At 45.8% G+C, this 19,858-nt stretch overlaps 1 protein-coding gene across 1 annotated transcript in view; it reads right to left on the bottom strand.

The window, feature by feature from the left end:
• Positions 1-373: 373 nt before the first annotated feature.
• Positions 374-19,858, bottom strand: part of AMOTL1 (angiomotin like 1) — a 54,366-nt gene continuing 34,881 nt past the window's right edge. The window contains exons 7-13 of the mRNA XM_058824923.1: positions 17,609-17,754; positions 11,697-11,846; positions 8,057-8,247; positions 6,637-6,762; positions 5,163-5,389; positions 4,195-4,464; positions 374-3,275 (exon numbers count right to left, since the gene is read on the bottom strand). Coding sequence (XP_058680906.1) covers positions 3,172-3,275; positions 4,195-4,464; positions 5,163-5,389; positions 6,637-6,762; positions 8,057-8,247; positions 11,697-11,846; positions 17,609-17,754 — 1,214 coding nt within the window. The 3' untranslated portion in view covers positions 374-3,171. The remainder of the gene's footprint in view (positions 3,276-4,194; positions 4,465-5,162; positions 5,390-6,636; positions 6,763-8,056; positions 8,248-11,696; positions 11,847-17,608; positions 17,755-19,858) is intronic.

Here is a 19,858-nt window from a genome sequence, read left to right as displayed (position 1 = left end):
TTCCCCTCTCATTTCCTTCCAGTGAAGACAATTCACTAAAATCATATCTCTTCTTGATCATCTCTAAAATCATGCTCCTCTTGCTTGGGCAAGCTCCCAGTTTGATCCTCTGTCTTGGAGACCCACAGATTTCATGCCCACATACACCTACTGGTGTCACCTGCTGTGGGGCCTTTCATTAACACATGTGAAAAATGGAGAAGATGCAACCTTAAAAGTCCCTGAGGTATCCCCTCTTAGTCCTAACACATTGTTTGCAAAGACTCAAGATTTTTTTTTAAGTTCTTTCTTCTGGAGGACTGAATGTATTCACACTGGAAGAGTGAGAAAATAAACATGTTTATACATTTATTATCTACAATAGTAAGGCACAAATTTAAACAGCAAAGAATAAGAAATCTTTGGCTGACCAACAATATCAACATTTGCTGGGGGTGACACATAACATCCTTCATTTCCCCCCCTATGTACAAATCACCCTCCAGCTGTAAAACACTGTACACAAACTTCTCTATACAACCAACAGCAATAAAAAATGACAGTATTTTACAACTAGTTACCACTGACATCACCTGGAATGGCTACAGCACAGTTTCCCAAAAACACAAAACAGTTCAAAGAGCTGGGAAAGCCCGCACAAATGGAGCTGGGCCGCTCTGCTCAGCGGGGCTGACATATGGCAGTAGTACTCCATCCAAGTCCTGTGAGTGCTTGGGCTGGAGGGAGACACACCACTCCTCCAGACCTTCCCTCCAGGAAAACGAACATCTCTTGAGTTCAACAGAATTGGTGAGAATTTGGTTTATCTGAGGTGTTGCACACACACTGTCTCTAAGAGTTTCCTATATCTGGGGCAGCATCAAGTGTAAAGCTAGCTTTGGATAGCAGCACCTGGAGAGACTGTGCTCTCCCCAAGGAGGAGTGCTGTACTCTAGCTGACTTGGAGAACTCGAGCTGAACCACTACCAAACATAACTGAGAGCTGATCCATGCTGATCCAGCACTGTTTCTCCTGGATGCCTCACTGTCTGCCTGCACACACTTTACTGAAGAGTTTCAGCAAAATAAATATTACAGCTGGTAACAAAATGCTTAGGGACTTCCAAGCACCTGGGTATCCTTATTTCTTGAATAAAAAGTGATGCCATTAAAAATTCACCAACATTTTACTTGTATTCCCTTGATTTGTCTCTCTCTTGCCCCATTCCTACCCCAGATGCTTGAGGAAGAGCCATGAAAGTGGTCAGTGGTGATGTCACACGCGGTCCCGGCTTTTATGCAAACAATTACAACATTTAAATTAACTTTAGAGAGGAAAAAATTATCTTACAAGGCATATATTAAGCTGCATAACATCTTCCAAGGGTTTTACACCTTTGGTTTCACAATGCAAAGCTGCTAATACTTGAAACACACAGTGTGCTTCCTGCACAACCTACCTACCACTACTTTGTTTAACAAGTGCGAAACTCAGAAAGAGGGTGACAACAACATACGTCTAATTCTAGGTACAGGCAAAAATAAGTGCATAGCTTTAACATAGCAATTTTGTTCTTTTTAAAAACAAAAGGTATCAGCCAGGCAGTACAGAGCACAAGGCTCTGGCCTGTGAAGGCTTTGAGTTCACAAGGGCTTCAGTTTTTGGCAAAAGCAGAGTTTAAAATGCCTGGTGTTCTCAACAGTCAAGGGCTCTGATTTGTCGCCTACGGGAAGAGGTGACCTCGAGCCAGCCCTGAGTGCACGATTACTTCTAGCACCCATCACTTTTCCACTCTGGGCAGCTTCACATTAGATCCCATTGCTCCTTTTCCCAAAGTTAAGCTCTCCTTAAAGTGCACCACAAGCAGGAACTGCAAAGCCAATACAGAAATGCCTCACGGAGGAAAATTTCCCCATCAGCATGTGCAGTGCATGAAGCCACGAGTAACACAGCGGGTGAGCTGGCTGCCTCCTACTGAATTCAGGAGGGACAAGGCTGAAAATAAGAAATGTTCCACCCTGGGTAAAATAAGGTGAAAAGAAACCGCAGCTCCGCACAGAAAACACATGATGCTCATGTACTGCTTTGCAGTTAAACCCTTCCCCGCCTGCTCCTGCACTCCTTAATGTCTAAGTACCACATCAGCTTGAACAGCAGGTTTGTATGCTCGAAGCTAGGATTTGGCTATAAGAATTGAAAGTTCTTATACACTGAGTATAAGAATACCAACAAATACACTGACTCTTCAAACACGATGAACCACTGCCCAGAAAGAGGTATCTTCTGATCTCACATGGCAACCCAGCTTAACTCCTCTAAAAACAAACCCATGCAGCTTCCCTTTGAAGGAACTCTAACTCACAGCCCTTTAGGGAGCTGCTGGGATCCTCCCCTAACTTTCCCTCCTGAAACTTTCCTATGGTTACAACAGGGTTTGCTTCAGCAGGGTCCCCCCTCCCCCTTCTGCATTCATCCACCGGGAGAATTCCAGCCAACAACTGCTTCTATCAAAAAAAGAAGTCTCAGCAAGCTCTGAGGTTGCAAGACATGAATATTTGTACTGTAAATTCAGCTCCAAGAGAAACACTTGTCCGGCCAGGAAAGAGGCACCTGACCTGCCTGCCCAGGAAAGCCATGCCAATGCCGCTTCAAACAAATACAAGAACCTGCCATGTACATCTACAGTCCAATTATTCACAAAAATTAAGAAGTGAAATTTTTGAGACTGAAACCTTTGAGAAATGCATTGATATGGAGGAAGATGCAAGTTTTTCCTGGATTATTCAGAAACTTTCTCTGGCCTCCAAAGAGACAGGATTTCACTCCCTGTCCTGGTTGCTGAGGCAGGAAAACAGAGCAGCAGCGTGCAACCAGTCTGTAACTTCACTACTTTCTCTTTATGCCAGAAAACACAGTTTCCTTTTTCCTCAACACTCCCTTTCTTACACCACTTTCCATTTTCAACGACCCTTTCTGTTCAGAAAATGTCAGACGTTCATTTCATCACTCCTCTTCAGTGCTCTTGACTTCTCGCCTGGTGAAAAGTCTCAATGTGTCAGACTCTAGCTTCAATTTGGGAATAAACTTTGTCTTTTTTCAGACTCTCAGGGTTAGTTTTCAAGGTTGGCACACCGAGGACCATCTTGGGCCTGGCTGTACACACACAAAACCCCAGAGATGCTGTCCTCTGCTCAGATGAGGACTTCCATCATGTCTGTATCTGGAAACTCAGGCTTGTGGAGCAGGCTGCTCACTCTGCCTTTGCTGTCAGGCAGCTTCCCGTGGCTGGAGTTCTCTGCAATGGAAAGAAGGGAAAGTTGGTCTTCAGTCCAAATTCAAGTTGTTCAAAGCAAATATCAACCCATTCCTTGAGGGTGGGGCATGTATGACCTGTACACCTTACATATTGAAAGCCATATTTGTTCAGGACACTAAGAATGTGTGATGCTGAATTCCCCACACAATGACAGCAGGTATGTCGGTGTGCACAGACCCCAAGGCGGTATTTAAGAGATACACACCAAAGAACCTCTTTAGCTAAAACCATAGAATGGTCTGGGTTGGAAGGGATGCTAAAGACCATCTAGTTCTGTGACAGTCAGCCCTTTAATGATACATAGCATGTTTTTAGAGGGAAAAGTTGCTTTTGAGAGGAGATGAATGTGTAAGAAACAGGCTCTTTCAAAATAACATGCATAAAATAAATATCTCCTTTGCTAGGGCTGCAAACCAGCAGCTTCCACCTTTCAAAAATAACTAAAATTGTACTTCTTCACCCCTCCTAAAAAAAAGGTCTCCACTTTCTCCTTCTATTGCCCCCAGCTTTTCTTTAAAAATTAGGAAGAAAATGGTGGTTTTAACCAACCATGCTTTCAGTTGAAACAAAAGAGAAGATTTTGAGCAGGTGGGGACAGTTTTCAAGGTGTGAAATTCTAAATTTTATATCAAGCAGCATAAATATCTAACCTGCCACAGATGAACAGAGCTTTACAGAAGCTGCTGAGCACAAAGCTCTGCAAAGTCACCCTGGGCAGCCTTAGAAAGTTCTCTCTCTACAGTTTTATTTTCCCTGAAGAAACCTCCACCACACCTTACACACTGTGGCAGCAACACATACCCACACCTTGCCCCATTAATACTGATGTGTCTCTGGGATTGCTGATAGCCCCGGGGGTGCTGACATTTTGCACTGGCAGGGATCTGGCAGAGCTCACCCAGTTTCTCGCTGGCCACTCGTGTCCCCAGGGGCCGTGGGGCTGGGCTGTGTGCCGGGGTGGCACCCAGGCATCCCCGGCCGGGGAAGGAGGCGGTGGCGGGCCAGAAGAGCTCCGCGGTTTTGTCCGTCTGGGTGCTGCTGTCCTTGCTGCCTGTCTTGGCGTGGGAGGCTGCCGGCACTGGGACGGGCATGCAGGACAAGGAGGGCAGAGGAGGAGGCAGAGAGGGGCCTGATGGGTGGTCATGGTGCTCTTTTCCCAAGAGCAGCCCTGAAAACACAGAGAGGTCAGTCACATCCTGGCTCAAATGCACGTGCTGTCCCCCATCCCACCCTGGAGCTACAAGATGCTGGGTATGGCTCCAGTCATTTAGCTCAGCTTAGCTTTTCCCCTTGATGCTGCTTTTTCTGGCATCCACATGGTACTTTCCTACAAAACAGCTTTTTGAAAGCAGCTTCCCCTCTCTGCCTCCCCTCCTGCACATCCATCCCAGTGGCACTTACTCCCGACACTGCTTTGCACACCTCCACAACCCCATCCTATGTGGTCCCAAACAACAGGCAGTCCTGCATTGATTTACCCATTTATCTGCCACATCACATCATGCTATCCTATCCAAACAGATCCTACCCTCTTGATTAACTTTATTCAGGCTTCATTTCTAGCCCAAATTTGTTATTTACTCCCACAAAGTTGCAAACATTATGTGCTTGTATTTGGGAGGTCTTCCCTCAACTATGGCTTTCTATCATCAGACTGATTTAATATGATTTAAAATGTAATTAAGGTACGATGCAAGGTTAAAGAATGGTTTTTTACTTAAGCACAAGGACACATTCTGCCCATGGAAGGTGCTCTGGATATGATCTGTCAGGGCAATGTGTGCCAAGACACTTTGGCTAAGCTCAAGCAGAAGGACTAGGATGAAGCGACGGATGAACCAAAGCTTAAGCAAAAGCTGAACTCACCTATGCTTCCCTTCCAGAGCTTTTCCTCCTTCCTCTCCTCAGCTATCTGGTTGCTGGTGAGCGAGGTCTGGCGCGAGTGCGTGCCGGCAGCGGCGGCGATGGAGGGCACGGAGCGAGCCGGACGCAGGCTGGCGCTGTCAGCTTTGCCAGGGTCCTTCCGTGACCGCTGCTGAAGGACCTTGATCATGGCATCCTTCTCAATTATTTTGGCGTGGAGATTCTTTATTCTGCCAAAATATGAATGCTCTGCTTACAGGAATGGAAAAAACATTCATATGGGCAGGTCTCCACACCTGGAGGGAGGTGCCCAGGCAGATGCCCTGCTGCTCTGTCCTGTCTGCTTTTGGATACTTGGGCAAGACAGCTCCCAGCAGTTCCTCCAAGGATAACCAGGCACTTCAAAACCGACAGCATTTCTAGCTATTAAGCCAAAACTTTTCTGCAAGGTTAACTGAACCCATCTATGCTATGGTTTTACTAACCCAGCAGGAGCAGTGGGCAATCCTGACCAGGCTGCACCTTGCCACATTTACAATACAAACACATAGGCAATTTTCACCCCTGTAATGCATTGGGGCCAAATCTGGAAACTATGCTTTGGCAGACTGAGTTAACCCCAGGATTCAGGTCTGTTATCAGATGGAGTAAAAAGACCTGCTGAAGTGAACTCCTGTTGGTTTCTCTAAGAGGTGGTCTAGGCTCTTCCTTCTCCCTCCCTGCTGCATAAACAACCAGCACATGGTATTCAGAGCTGAGCAAAGCTCACAGCTCACTACTTCTCTCATACCCTTTAGACTCTAAAGACTCTCAAATCACTAAAAAAATGGGATTACCTGAACTCTTCTCCAGAAATCATTAGCACCAAATCATACTGAACAACTACAAAACTATGTTTTGCAAAAATCTGTACACTTTGACAGTCAAATTACTAGCCTGACTGTGCTGTACAATATATAATGCAATGCGGGTGCATTTTGTGAAGCAGTAAAAGCATTCGTTTTCATCATCACACGTTTAATGAGCAATTTAAACATAAAATGCTAATCTATATTTATGAAGGCAGTGGCAAAACTCCACTACTTCCTTGGAAGCAGGATTAGCTTGCATCTGTGAGTGAAAAACAAAACCCAAACCCAGTAAAAACAATCACTGGTATTTTCCACAGCAACACATACACCTTTTTTATAAAAGTGTCTGCAAATTTATGTCCTTATATGCCAGACTACTTTTAATAGTGGAACAGCCTCTGCTTTGTAAAAATGTTGGGTTTGCCACAGAAGGCTTAACAGGAAGGTAGGGAGGAAGTTATGACAATTCTTTAATCCCTGTTTGAATGCTGAAGATCAAAACTAAGTCAAAGTGAAGCCAAGCCCATCCTTTCCAGGCATGTAGGAAGGAACAGAAGGGCATCGTGGTTTATGTGAACCCAGCCCCAACCCCACAAGAAGCAGGAATGGCGAGGCATATCCCTTACGTGTACTCCATGTCCTGGCAGCGGCGGTTGGCTTGCACGATCTCCTCCTCCTCCTGCCAGCCCCGCACCTCCAGCGCCGCCTCGCCGTAGCTGCCGTTGTGCGAGTGGCTCGGGGCCGAGGCATCCCTAGCAAAGGGTTCACCACGGTCAGTCAGGCTCCTCAGACTGTGAGGCTGCCTTTTGCAAGTGACATTGAAACTTGCAAAGAAAACCCCAAACCCATGCTCAAAGAGCAAGCCAGGAATGCTGTCCATCAAGCAGATGGATACCTGGCATCGGGTATCCTGTACCAGGCTACTCTTGGCTTGGGCTGGGTGGTTCATGCCATTCATTTAACTGGGTTAAAGGAACAGAGAGCATGCTGGAATCATGACCCACACAGGGATAACAGCCACCCAGAAGGAGAGGGTCAGACAGAGGGACCCACGCACCAGATTCCAAGTCAACAAGACTACATCATGAACCAGTAACAAAGCTCAACACTTTGGAAATTGAAAAACAGCGCAGTAATTGCTGCCTAGAGTGGAGTGTGAAAGGAAAGTCCATCCTGAGTCACACATTTGAACACCTTTCAAAGGGAAAACTCACTTTAGGATGTTTCCTGGGGATTTGGTTCCTAAGAAACTGGGTTGAGAAGTTAACTATCCCATCCTCCTGACCACTGGGAAGTGTCACTGCCTTTTGTGCTTTTGGCCACCACACTTTGACACAGACAAACTGGAGACATATCCAGACACAAACAATGTGAATGGGAAAAGGTTTACACTAGAGGATGCAGGAATGGCTGAGGGGAGGAAGCTAGTTCGGACCAGGGAAAATACAGGGAATATCTGTCTTCCAATATTTACAAGGCTATTTAAACATCAACAGTGGTCAGTTGTTCATCCTGTATGCCTGGGAAGGACAAGAATCAATGGAGGTAATTTGCAGTGAAGAAGTTTAGCTTAGCTATCAGGAAAAACATTTTAGTTTGAAGATTAATGAAGTGGTGAAAAGGGTTATTTAGGCAATAAAATTTCCCTTACTACAGGTTTTTGAAACTAGGTTAAACAATCTTGTTGCAGGACAGGGGATGGATGCAGCCATATACCATGTCCCTGCTCACTCTGCTGGGATACTGGCAGGAGCTGCCTTACCTGTGCTGTGTAATTTAGCACCCAGAGAGACTCCCAGAGGGCATTGCTTCAATTTGATGCCTAGATTTGATAAGCCTTTGGACCCAGTCAGAAGGACAAATCCTGTCTCAAGCAACTATTCCATCTCACAGGCATGACACCCAGGAGAAGTGCATTAACCCTGGCACTGTGACTCAGCAGAGCAAGGCAAGCAACATCCACCCTCAAGACAACATCCATTCTGTACTATTTTGCCATGCTGTCCATGTGAACAGAGCTGCCTGCTGGCAGCAAGGCCATCTTACCTCTCTGTGGCAGCTGTGGCTGCAGCGTTCATGGCAAAGTGCCGGATCGTACTCTCCTCCAGGTACTTCTGCTCCCACTTGGTCATGTCAGCTTCCAAGGCCAGGATCCTCTCCTCCTTCTCCCGCACCAGCTCCATCAGGGCTGGGGCATTATGCTCTGGAAGGCTGCTTGCCTGGTAGCTGCCCTGCCTCTGCCAGTGGAAACAGTGACAGATATTCATGCCCTGCCAAGCATGGCATGCTGACCCTTTTTTCCTCAGTTTTATGGCACATAGAAAGACACATCCCCATGTCTTTTGACAGAGCCAGGTGAAAATCCCAGGCTAAATCCCTTAGCTTGCAGGAGAACAGGCACATTGACCATATGTGCAGCCCTAGCACACACTTCCCCAGACCATGCTGACAGAAGCAGGGATTTGGCTGCTACCCTGGATGTGCAGAGATTTCCTGGGATAACCCAAGCCAAGGGAAAAGTAGGGAAAAAAAAAATTGGTAGTTAAAGAAGCAATGAAGCTTTAAAAAATACTTTTCTTGCTGGGACTCCATGCCCATGGCTGGGCAGTGCTAAGTATGGACAGGCAGTTATTATCAGAAGGTTTATATATTAAGCTGAAAAAAAAGCACCTTGTGACCTAGTTACATGTACCCTGTTTAAAACAGCAGCTGGGAAATTATCCCAGCCATGCATTTAAGCTTGTCCCTTCTGGCACATTAGTTCTCTTGTGCCCTCAGGGGACGCTTTCCATGGTGTAACAGCTAACTTTCTAACTAGAGGGGCAGAAGATTCCCAGGCACCTGTGGGGTGGCTCCCATGGGATGCTGACAAGCAGCAATGGGTGCATAACTGTTTCCATCTATGCTGCAAGAAAAGTGCTTGTCCAGGCAGGATTTATTCCACCCAGTTACAGCACTTTAATTTAAGTCACCTAAGCAGCATGGGTAGCTACCCTGAGCTCCTCTCACTGCTGATAGGGAGGCAGAGGGAGATCCAGTCCTTGGCTCAGCAGAGGGATGAGTGCACAATGAGGGGAGAGGCATGAAGCTCTGGGAGAACTCAGTAGAAATAAATTAATTTTTCATAAATGCAAGAGATTTGTTATACTCCATGGTGAATGATATTGTGCTGAAGAGGAAACCATGTCTCAGGAGCACGGACTTCTCATTCATGCTGCACCTTGAGGTTCCACTGGCAAAGCTGTACAATTGAAACTAGAGATACCAGGAAAGGCCGGCAGCCTTTGCCTCTGGTGCAGTAACAACATGTTTGGAAGATGCTTTCTGGAAATGCAGTATGGAGTGGCCCTTGGAATCAATGGCTGTGACACTGCTCCTGCAAAAATATTGTCAAACCTCTGTCAGGAAGGTAGTATTTTGGAAGTGTGATCCTGGTCTACAGATGGTATTCTGGAACATCACAGAAGCTTCTGAGTCAAAACATCTGCCAGCCCTGCACACTGAGCCTGCAGGGCTGACTGGAAGGGTTTGTTTACTGGTCCCAATTAGTGTGTCAGTGATAAGGAAGATTTGCCATTTGGACTCAGCTACCAGCAAGCCAGGGACAGAAGAGATTCTGGCTCACTGTCTCTTTGTGTGCTGGGTCCTTTCTGCTCACTCTGGTAAAAAAATGAGAAAAGAAAATCACCTTTTTTTCTCTGCAATGAGAAAATGTTTCAGTAGCTATAACTTTGATTACTCAGAGAAGACAGCTCTGAAGCAAAAAACTGAGGTATTTTGAAGTAAAGTGAGTCTTTGCAACAATGTGGCTCATAAACAAATAGTATAGATAAAAATAGTAAAAATACCCCAAATTTTCTCCCGAATCTTATAGGTAAGACAAGAAGTTAAGAGTATCTTTCCTCTTAAAACTGACTAGATGAAATGGGTGCAGGCATTTGAAAATTATGCCAACCCAACAACCAATTGCTAATTATGGTGCCAAAATAATTTAAAAATAAACAATCTGTAAATTACAGAAGAATTTTCTGCCAAAATGAACAGACATAGCCTGCACTTGCAAGACAAGGATTTCAGCAACAGTCCATACCTGTTACTTAATATATCAATCTGTCCCAGCCTTGGTTCTAGCTTTACATTCATTGAATTTTAATTGTATTTTTCTCAGATGTTCTTTTCTCAAATAGCATTAGCATGTTATATTCTATGTAATTCCCTTGTTAAACTGGAAGAGAGCTGGCTGAGGGGGAACTGAGAAGACTTGAACACCAAGCCTGTGGTGGACTGGGCAAGAAAGACTTAAAACACTTCTATGGCAGCAAGAAAGAGTAGAGATGAATGAGTAGGGTCTGCAGGAAGCAGCAGCCAAGTGAAACCTTGGGCAGGGTGCTGGGGAACCTGCCCTGCCCTGGGGCTGCCAGAAGGAAGGGGATGCTCTCAGGTCTGGCTGCTTCATGACTCTGCAAACTCCTGACACTGACCCTGACCATAGAGCTATTTCCCAATGGCATCCTGCCAGCAGGATCAGCCCTCTGCTTTCTGGCAGCACAAGCTCTGTGTAACAGCTGCTTTGGTGTCCACTAATGGCTTATAAATAAGGAAAGGTTATAGTAGCAGATGCGTGCGATGACAGATACGGGTGAGTGCTTCAAGAGTTTCAAGAGTTCCAAGAGCATCATGCTTTGCTTATGTTGCTGCTTTTTCCCCAAGCTGTAGTCTGATACATTTAGCATATCTGCTCACTCTCCTCCAGGGCCAATGCCCATGTATTTGGCATTTGGTGTGGGCTGCATCCTGGAAATTCTCCCTGCAACCTCCTCTTTTTTTTTTTTTCTTTTCAAGATGACTGGACTTTGTGACTTGGGGATGAAGGTGTTATAACAAAGGAGTAACTGTGCATAAAATACAAGCATAGCAATACCCCTCTAAGGACACAAGGCTGCCGAAAAACAAGGGAACACACATAGAAATTCAAAGGTATACTCCTAGCCCATTCTGGACTGGACTGATATATAAATAATTTATTGTCTGAAGATGATATCACTTGGCTCCAGATCTGTCATGGTTGAAGTTTCTGCGAACCACACACATCAAGTATTGCACAGAACAAATATGGGCCTAGATCTTGGTCCTACCAAATCCCACATCACCCCACTTGGCCTTTTCAATGAAACATCAGCTAAAATTTTTGGGGTGAATCTCACACGTACCGCACCTTTCCTCTCCTCCTTCTGTGTGGAGCTGGTTTTTGCACAATCTACCATTGCTAGAGACATGGAAGGACATTTTCCCCTGCCTGCCCTTGGGCAAGGGAGCCAGGACATCTCAGCCCAGCAGCAGGCAGGGTTCAACTGTATCCAGAGCCCCACAGCAGAACGGCCCCATCCTCTGCTGAAGATCAGGAATAAGAATCATAGAGTGATTTGGGTTGCAAGGGACCTTCAAAGATCATGTAAATCCATTCCTCCTGCCATGGGCAGGGAAAACTTCATGAGTTCAAAGCCCCATCCAACATTAACACTTCCAGTGACCAATGACCCTATCCAAAGGAATGGTTTAGGAGGAAAGCCCAAAAATCACAATCCAAAGACAAGGTGTCACCTGGCAAGGCTGCAAGTGACCACCTCTGTTCAAATCAACACCAAAGGCCCCATGCTGGGTCCTTCCCATATCACCCTGTGCTCACCTGCTGCATCCTCAGCGAGTCCAGCTCTCTCTCCAGGCGTGTGCGCAGCCGCCGCTCCATCTGCTCCCTCTTCTCACAGGCTGCCTGCAGCTGTGTCAGCGCCTGCTGCAGCTTCTCCACCTTCTCCACGTAGGCCTGCTTCCTGCGCAGCTGTGGGGTACAGGGCTCAGCAGGCTGCAGGGCACTGTACCCCACCCTGGGCCACTGGGACCCCTGAGCACTTCAGGCACACACTGAGCTTGAGCATGGCTTGGGTCATTTGCTTCCAAGAGGGAAAGGATGGTGTCTTTGATGGGCAGGGAATGTGCACAGCAGGCATTGCTGGGACACAGTTACCCTTTTTGGAAGGAATGCTGCCCCAAATCTTCCACCCACTGGGGATCTGCTAACCATGAACCCCCCAGGCCATTTCTAGGCAAGCTGTGATGTTGGTGGACACTCTTTGGGCAAATACTCAGGACAAATCCAGTTAAGAGGAATCCCCATTTTATTGACTGCTGACACTCAGCACACTGCCTGCACCCAAACAGAGGGGTTCTTTCTTCACTCCTGCATATCTGCTCAGCACAGGTGGAACAAGTGGAGTGCCAGCAGCCAGAAGCACTCCCACCTACTCTATTGTGCTCACAGGCTTGTCCATGGTGATCTGTTGATGGGATGTCCTGGCAGCTAAAGCCTGGCCCTCTTTACATCTATAGTGCAGTTACTGAAGGGCTAAACACGACACAAGGGTTTTGCAATGCAGGGTTTACAGCCAGAGATTGCTCAAGCAGCATACCCCAAAAGGGGTACAAATTCCTCTTCTGTCACCCTAAATCCATCCATGTCACAGGTGAAGTGATATCCAGACTTGCTTACAGCAAAAGCATAGCTTGGTCTAAACAAACCTCCCTAATGCCCAGCACCAACAACTGGCAGAGTGACCTCCTTAGCCCTGCTGCAATCTAGGGTAATGCTTACAGCTCCCTGGGCTTTCCCTGAAAATTAATGAGATTATAAACCCCACCAGTCTCTGGCAGCAGCATGAAGACTGCATTCCTTAGGAGCTCACTACTTGGCAAGACCCACATAGAAGAGACTTCTTGCTGAAAGTGCTATTTTGGCAGTAGGAAGGTGTTTGTGTCACCTCCAGCCACACCAGCATGGATAGAGAGGGTCAGGGAGCTCTGCAGGTTCTCTCTTTGGCAGCAGACATCATCTGCTCTCCCATGTCCTGCCAAATGCTGCAGGGTCCATCTATATTACAGCAGCCACAACTTGGCTTTGGAGCAGCCCTCTAGGCCCCAGGGTTCACACTCACACACCTCTGCCCTTGTGGCTGAGGCGATGCTCACGTGCCCACCACTGCCTTCAAAAACAATTTTGCATGAGATATGCAACAAGACAGTTCTCATAAACATTCATAAGTTTATAGGGAGGTTCTCAAGCCAATTCTGACTTTTCTAGTCTGCATGTAGATTCATAAACAAAATAAAAAAAAAAATCACCAATGCATTTAAAACACAAAGTATAAAATCTTGTAATTCAAATTAATTTGGGTTGTCAGTGAAGCATGGATCCATAAGGGAAGGATGGCTAAAATCAGAGACATGCGACGCTAAGCTCCAACACCTCACAGACACACAGACTCCAAAAAACCCCAAAACTGGATGGCAACTGGAGAGGTACCAATCCATCCTTCTGCTGCATGGTAGGATCAACTGCACATAAAACCTGGCACATATCTCTATAAGCTGTTTACAAAATCACCCAGGGGTAGGAATTACATGACCTATCCCTGCAAACTACTTCACAGCTTATTTTCCTGTACTGCCAGAAAACTTTTACCCTAATGCCTAATCTGGCTTTCTCTTATGCAATTTAAGCAAACTACTTCTTGTTCTGTTTCCAAACTGTGATCTACTAGAGCAAGAAGCATTTAATTAAACAATTCACTTCTTCACCAGATCAGCAAACTTGCCTGAACACTGCTCTTGTCCTGGGAATTAGAAAATAAAGATGAAGAACAGCTAAGGCTAAAAGAAGATCATCCAAGCAAATAAATCTGAGTAAAAATGAGTGGGTCTTGGAAAAATATCTGTGCTAGAAATGTAACTCCAGTCTGAACAATTGAATTCTACAGATACGAGATTTGAATGAAAGACTGTAAGAGATGGAGAACCCACTATCACTCTAAGTAGATTGCTTCAGTGTTCATTACTCTTAACTCTTTATTTTCAGCCTGATTTGTTCAGCTTCAGCCTCCAAACACTGCATCTCATTATTTCCTCTTGTGTTACATAGAAATGTTTAATCTCTCTACAGCAACACTTCTTCATCCATCCCTGGATGGATGAAGGGAGAGCAGTGGATTTTGTCTACTTTGACTTCAGCAGGGCTCACCATACTGTCTCTCACAACATCCTCATGGGTAAGCTCAGGAACCATGGATGAGTGGACAGTGAGGAGGATTAAGAATTGGCTGAGGAGCAGATCCCAGGTGGCACAGGGTCTGGTTGGAGGCTTGTCACTAATAGTGTCCCCCAAGGTACAATACTGGGCCCAGCTTTGTAAACCTATGAATCAATGACTTGAGTGAAGGTGCAGGTGCCTCCTCATCAAGCTGCATGCAGAGACAAAGCTGGAAGGAGCTGCTGATAGCCCAGAGGGCTGTGCACCCCTCCAGACGGACCTCAACAGGCTGGAGAGATGGGCACAGAGGAACCTTCTGAAATTCCACAGGGAAAAATGCAGAGCCCTGTACCTGGGGAGAAATAAGCCCATACTCCAGTACAGGATGGGGGCTGACGTGCTGGAGAGCTCTGCAGAGAAGGACCCGAGGGTTCTTTACTACGTGGGTGTCCGAGCACTGGAACAGATTGCCCAGAGAGGTTGTGGAGCCTCCCTAACTGCAGATAATCAAGAACCATCTGGACACAATCCTATGCTCTAGGACAACACTGCTTGAGCAGGGAGGTTGGACCAGAAGACCCACTGCTGTCCCTTCTAATCATAACCATTCAGTGATTCATGTTCATGTGCACAGTCTGAAGCTCAGACAGCTTTTCACTTAAACTCTTCCCAGCAAAGAACAGCTTCTGGACCCCAAATAAATTGTACAGCTGCTTTCTGAGCCCTCTCCAATTATTCAGTTTTCTATTCAAAGCATGGAACAGACACGATTCCCGTAGCAGTCTGCTAAATGACATGTGGTAATAATACCACCTACACATTTTGAATTACATCCTTCTACAAGCAGGCACTCAAGGATAATGCAGATTTATACAGAGGACTATCTTATGTTAATTCAACTTACTCGCTACTGCTTATTTCTCAAGGCTTGATTTAAAATGCTGTTAATTACATGCTGGTGGTAGAACAAATCTGGGCAGATTTACAAAGCAGTGTATGAGCTAGAGCTCTGTTAAGAATAATAACAGTCATTTTGATTTGACTGAATTTGTGTTTTCCTCAATATATTCCAAATTATAGTAAAAATCCCTGGCTTAAAATGAAGGTTTAACAGTGCAGCTTATCTTCTGCATGTGTTTAAGTAAGATCCAGAAACATTGTTGAAAAGGTGCTTGGATTCAGCCATGAAAACAGGACAAAAGGGAAAGTGAGTGCTGGAGTTTGGGCATGTGCTGGCAGCCTCAGATTACCTGCACTTCACCCAAGCTGCCTGATACTGCCTTGAACAATTAAATCATACAGCTGGGCTAAAATTCATTTGAACTGCCCCTAGAATGAAAAAAGAAGTTAAAAGGTACCAGATCAACATGGGTTTGTCAGGCTAAGGACTCTGATATAGTCTGGCAAATACCAAGGCATCACTTTCATATGTCACCTCTGAGACTTCCATGCCCAGGGCAGGAGATTACCACCTCTGTAACATCTACAGTACCCCAGGCAGGAATTTACCACCTCCATAACTCCTACCATGCCCTAGGCAGGTTAGGAGCTCCCTAGAGCTAACCTCTGCTCAGCTCTACCAGTCCACAATCCAGGATCCAGCAGAGGCACATTTCTGTTGAATGGCTAGACTAAAACCTGACTACTGCCAAGCTCTTAGAGCCCTAAGGCTGCAAACATATTTACTACAACACAGCAGGGACAAGGTAGGTTCTTGAACCACCTGCCTGGAGACCACTGTATAAATGCTTCTGCCTTCACTAGTCTCTACTCAGCAAGTCAGTATTACCTGTTAGTACCACACTGACAGTCTGTGGACCAGACACAAGCTAACCACTATTTCTTCCCATCCCCTGCATGATGCCATGAGTGTAGAAGCAGGCATTGCCACCTAAACCATTCCTTTATTCAGCCCTTTGTAATGAAATGCAAATAGAAAACCTCAGGTTGCCTGTCAACCAAAGAGTGTCAAGTGAATTATGTACAGATTAAAAATATGCTGGTTCCTGCAGCTACCCCAAAGGGACTGCCTCAAATACACCCAGATGGTGAGCAGGCTTTAGCCTAACTAACAAAGGATCAGTTAAACTTAACGTGATCCTCTTCTTGCTGCTGAGTGCATCCATCCAAGGAAATCGAGTTTTTAAAATGTTTCTAAACAGGGAGTCAGAATGGGCCATTTTGGTCAGGTACAAACCAGCAATGTCTTCAGCACTCACATATAGCACTTTAAATCTTCCAGACTCTAAGTAACCATTGGTTTAGCCTGACAGGGAGTCTGTCATTGTCATTTTACTGTCAATAAAAAACACTCAAAAACCACAGAGGTCAATTCTCCCTTCGTATGTCCAAGACAATGAATGGCACTTAGGTTAATTGCAAATATTAGAGAAAGGCTTTCTCTGCTTCCCACAAGACCCCTTGCATCCCGGCTCCCCTCGCCAGCCCTGGGGAGGGAGCAGGTGGAAAATGAGGCTCTGAAGGGGAGCAGAGCTGCCCAAGATCCTGCCAACAGTCTGTGCCAGAGTCTGAACCTCTACATAATCTGCAAGGGCAGAGAGTCATCAACAGCCTTCCTGTCACCGATGACCTGCAACTTAGGTAGTAAAGATCAGGTTCCTTTTACTCCCCATAAAATATTCTCCCTCTGTTGGTCACAGGGACAGAGATTTTAGGGGTCTGAAAGGTCAAAAGGGCCTGTTTTGACAGTTTTACCCGATCTGCTAGCATGCATAGACTTTCAAGCAGTTACTAGATCCATACTTCCTGATTTGAAGGTCCTTAAGGAATACAATAAATTGAGACTTTCTTCACCCATAATGGAGAACTGATATTGTCACTCTTAGGTATAGACAAAACTGAACATTATTTCCACTATGAATTTGTCCAGTTTCAGCTTCCAACTGCTACATATTGCTCTGTCAGTTTAAAGAGTGCCTGTGCCTGGGATTTCGCTTCCTCTCTGAATACCTATTTTCACTTATTGGGATTTTTGCACTTCTTGGGTCTCACAGTATGATAGGTTCTCTTCATATCTCAAATAAAACCCGCAGCCCTAAATCCTGGTCAGTCAGTCTGCTTCCAGCCAGATCAGCCAGATATTTTAAGATGTGAAGTCACCAAGTCCTGCACTGCTGTGTGCATCTCAAAAGCTGGTACTCTTTGGTGAGAAATGGGATGCACTAACATCACATGTCTCTATCACAGTCCCAGGCCAGTGAGTAGTCAGTTTTTTATTCAATTTTTCTGTTAAATACTACCATTACCTCAGCCACCAGCTAGCTGAATTTAATCTTCCTCCATGTTGAAGGCTTTGCTCTAGACACAACTATGGTCTCCTTTGCTTGCTTGTTTGGCTCAGTGTTGTGTAACTACACATTTTCTCTATAAAAGGGCAAGTGCAAGGGAAACAGGAAGACCTAGCACCCTGTGGGTAGAAGAGAATCAGGACTTGGATGGAGAAAGGTCTAACCATGAGCCATGTGCATCCTCAGAGCACAGAAATATTGTCCATGCCTCACCTCCTCTTCCAGCTTGATAACCTTGGCTTGTGCATTGTTTAGGGCCTGGTCAAGGATTTCAATGTGCCTCCGCTGGTCCTCATTGGCTGAACGCAAAGCTGCCAGCTCCATCTCCAACTTTTCTTTCTCCTTCAAGTTCTCTTTGTCTGAAAGAAAGACAAGAACAAGAGCTACTCCACGAGGAAAGCTCACAGACCACACACCAGAGGAAAGTTGCCACCTCCCTAGAAGAATAGATATTATGAAAAGCAGCAGCGAGCAGGGCCTTTACAACACAGGGCTGAGACACAGTGGGCAAGGAACTCCTACTGGCAGGGCTCAGCCTCTCAGTGCCCCACCTTACATCAGCAGCAGAGACCAGTGGCAGCTTGGGCTGCATCTGTACCAGCAGAGCTTGTGGCCCCCAGCACTACCTCAGAGCTTTCCATTCTGCTGAACTGCTAGCACATCCCCCAGAAACACTCTGGCTTGCACCAGGTATGCCTTTTTTACACAACACCCTGCATCAAGAGCTGCTGATAGCTGCCAGCTTCAATTCTGCTGCCTTCTGTGCTGGCCAAGAAGCCTCAGCCCCATGGATGTGGGCTGTGCTGTGCCTCGAGCTTTTTATTTGCAAAGATGGGGATCATGATGCACAGAAAATTTGAAGAAGCCAAATAGTAAACACAAATCTGTGCTGGACAGGCTGAAAATGGAAAGAGGGGAAAACAGGAACAAAGAATATGATAGGAGGCCTCTGTACAGGCTTCCTCTGCCCATGCAAAGAAAAGGGAGGCTGTGGGAGTAATTTCAGGCCTATGGGGCTCTGGGTGACCTTCCAGACCTGCAGGACTTAAGGATCCAGTGGCCAGTGCTCACCTTCTGTTAAGCATTAAGAGTGAGACTAAAGCACGTAGATAACCTCTGTGCTGAAAAATCATCCCTTTTTTGGGTAAGATTTAAAACAACATTAAAAAAATAAACAACCAGCTAAATTCAGTCTGCTCTGCTCACATCTTTGTCTCCAGCAACAAATTGCAGGCCCACCATTGACTTTGCTGGCAAACTGCCTGGGGAAATCCTTGGCTCCATCTGCTTCTGCCCTGACAGTGCTGAGAAGCCATTTCTGGGAGCACAAGTGTCACAGGCCAATCACTGGTTCCCTGATGTCAGAACACAAACAATCAATGACTGGAGTGAGCAGGGGATCGAGGTTTCTTTCAGTCACATCTGAAATTTCAGAATCTGGCCTTTGTTCTGAATGACAACAAAAATAGATACTTAAAAGGCCTCCAGGAAGGAAAACTTCCTCCAAAAATTTATTTGGCATCAATTAAATGTTGTTTTGATTTTTGATTTTTTAAAACATAGCATTACATAATTTATTAATTTTTAATAAGTGAAGTGAAAAGTTGTTTCAAAAACACTGAAACATGGGAAACCTGCCCCAAACATCCAGCCCATGCCATCCAAATGTGGCCACTCAAGCTGGAAGCCCAATCATCCACCTTCCCCCAAGCAGGGTCAGAAAACTTCTCATGGTCAAAGCCATTCCATTTTAGACCTGAACTACCCCCAGCAGAGCCACATTCTTCCTTAGTATGAGGTGGGATGAGAACAGGTTTAATTCACACACCATCAGCAGGTGTCTGCAGCGAGGTGAGATGGACACAAGCTGAGCCATGTGTACAAGGCAAAAGTGGACGAGGTGAGCCCAAACCCACCCACCTGTCCTCTCATTTATACCACCAGGAGAAACTCAGCACCTCATAAAAACTGCTGGTGCCAATACCATCATGCTGGTCACTGCAAAGCCCACAGGCAAAGCCCAGTGAGTGCTGTAGACACTGCACCACTGACTGCCACTATGAGCCATCTTGGGATTATGGTGGCCTTCCTCTTCCCTTGTTGGCATGGGATTTTATGTTAGACGTGCAGACCTCTTCCTTCAATGCGAAAATATTTACTTCAATCAGATTAGCCAGAAGGAACATTAGTATCTGTTGTAGAAAAGTGTAAATCTGGGCAAATTATCAGGAAGCTAATGTCATTAGAGGGTGAGGAAGCTGGAAGACGAATGCTATTTCAGCCCTCCACTCCACCACCTCATGCTGGGACCACACATGCTCTGCTCTGGATTTGAAACCCGTGTTTCACGTTACACATGGGGATAACATAGCAAAACAGCGCTTGGGATCCTCATTTTCAATTTCCATTCATGGAAGTTGAAGTCCTCAGCCTACCCTGTTGCATTGTGCTTTCTATCCTGCC

This window comes from Ammospiza caudacuta, chromosome 2 (assembly GCF_027887145.1).
Source record: "Ammospiza caudacuta isolate bAmmCau1 chromosome 2, bAmmCau1.pri, whole genome shotgun sequence".
Lineage (NCBI taxonomy): Eukaryota > Metazoa > Chordata > Aves > Passeriformes > Passerellidae > Ammospiza > Ammospiza caudacuta.
Note: the sequence above shows the minus strand (reverse complement) of the source record. Positions and strands in the feature narration are given on the sequence as shown.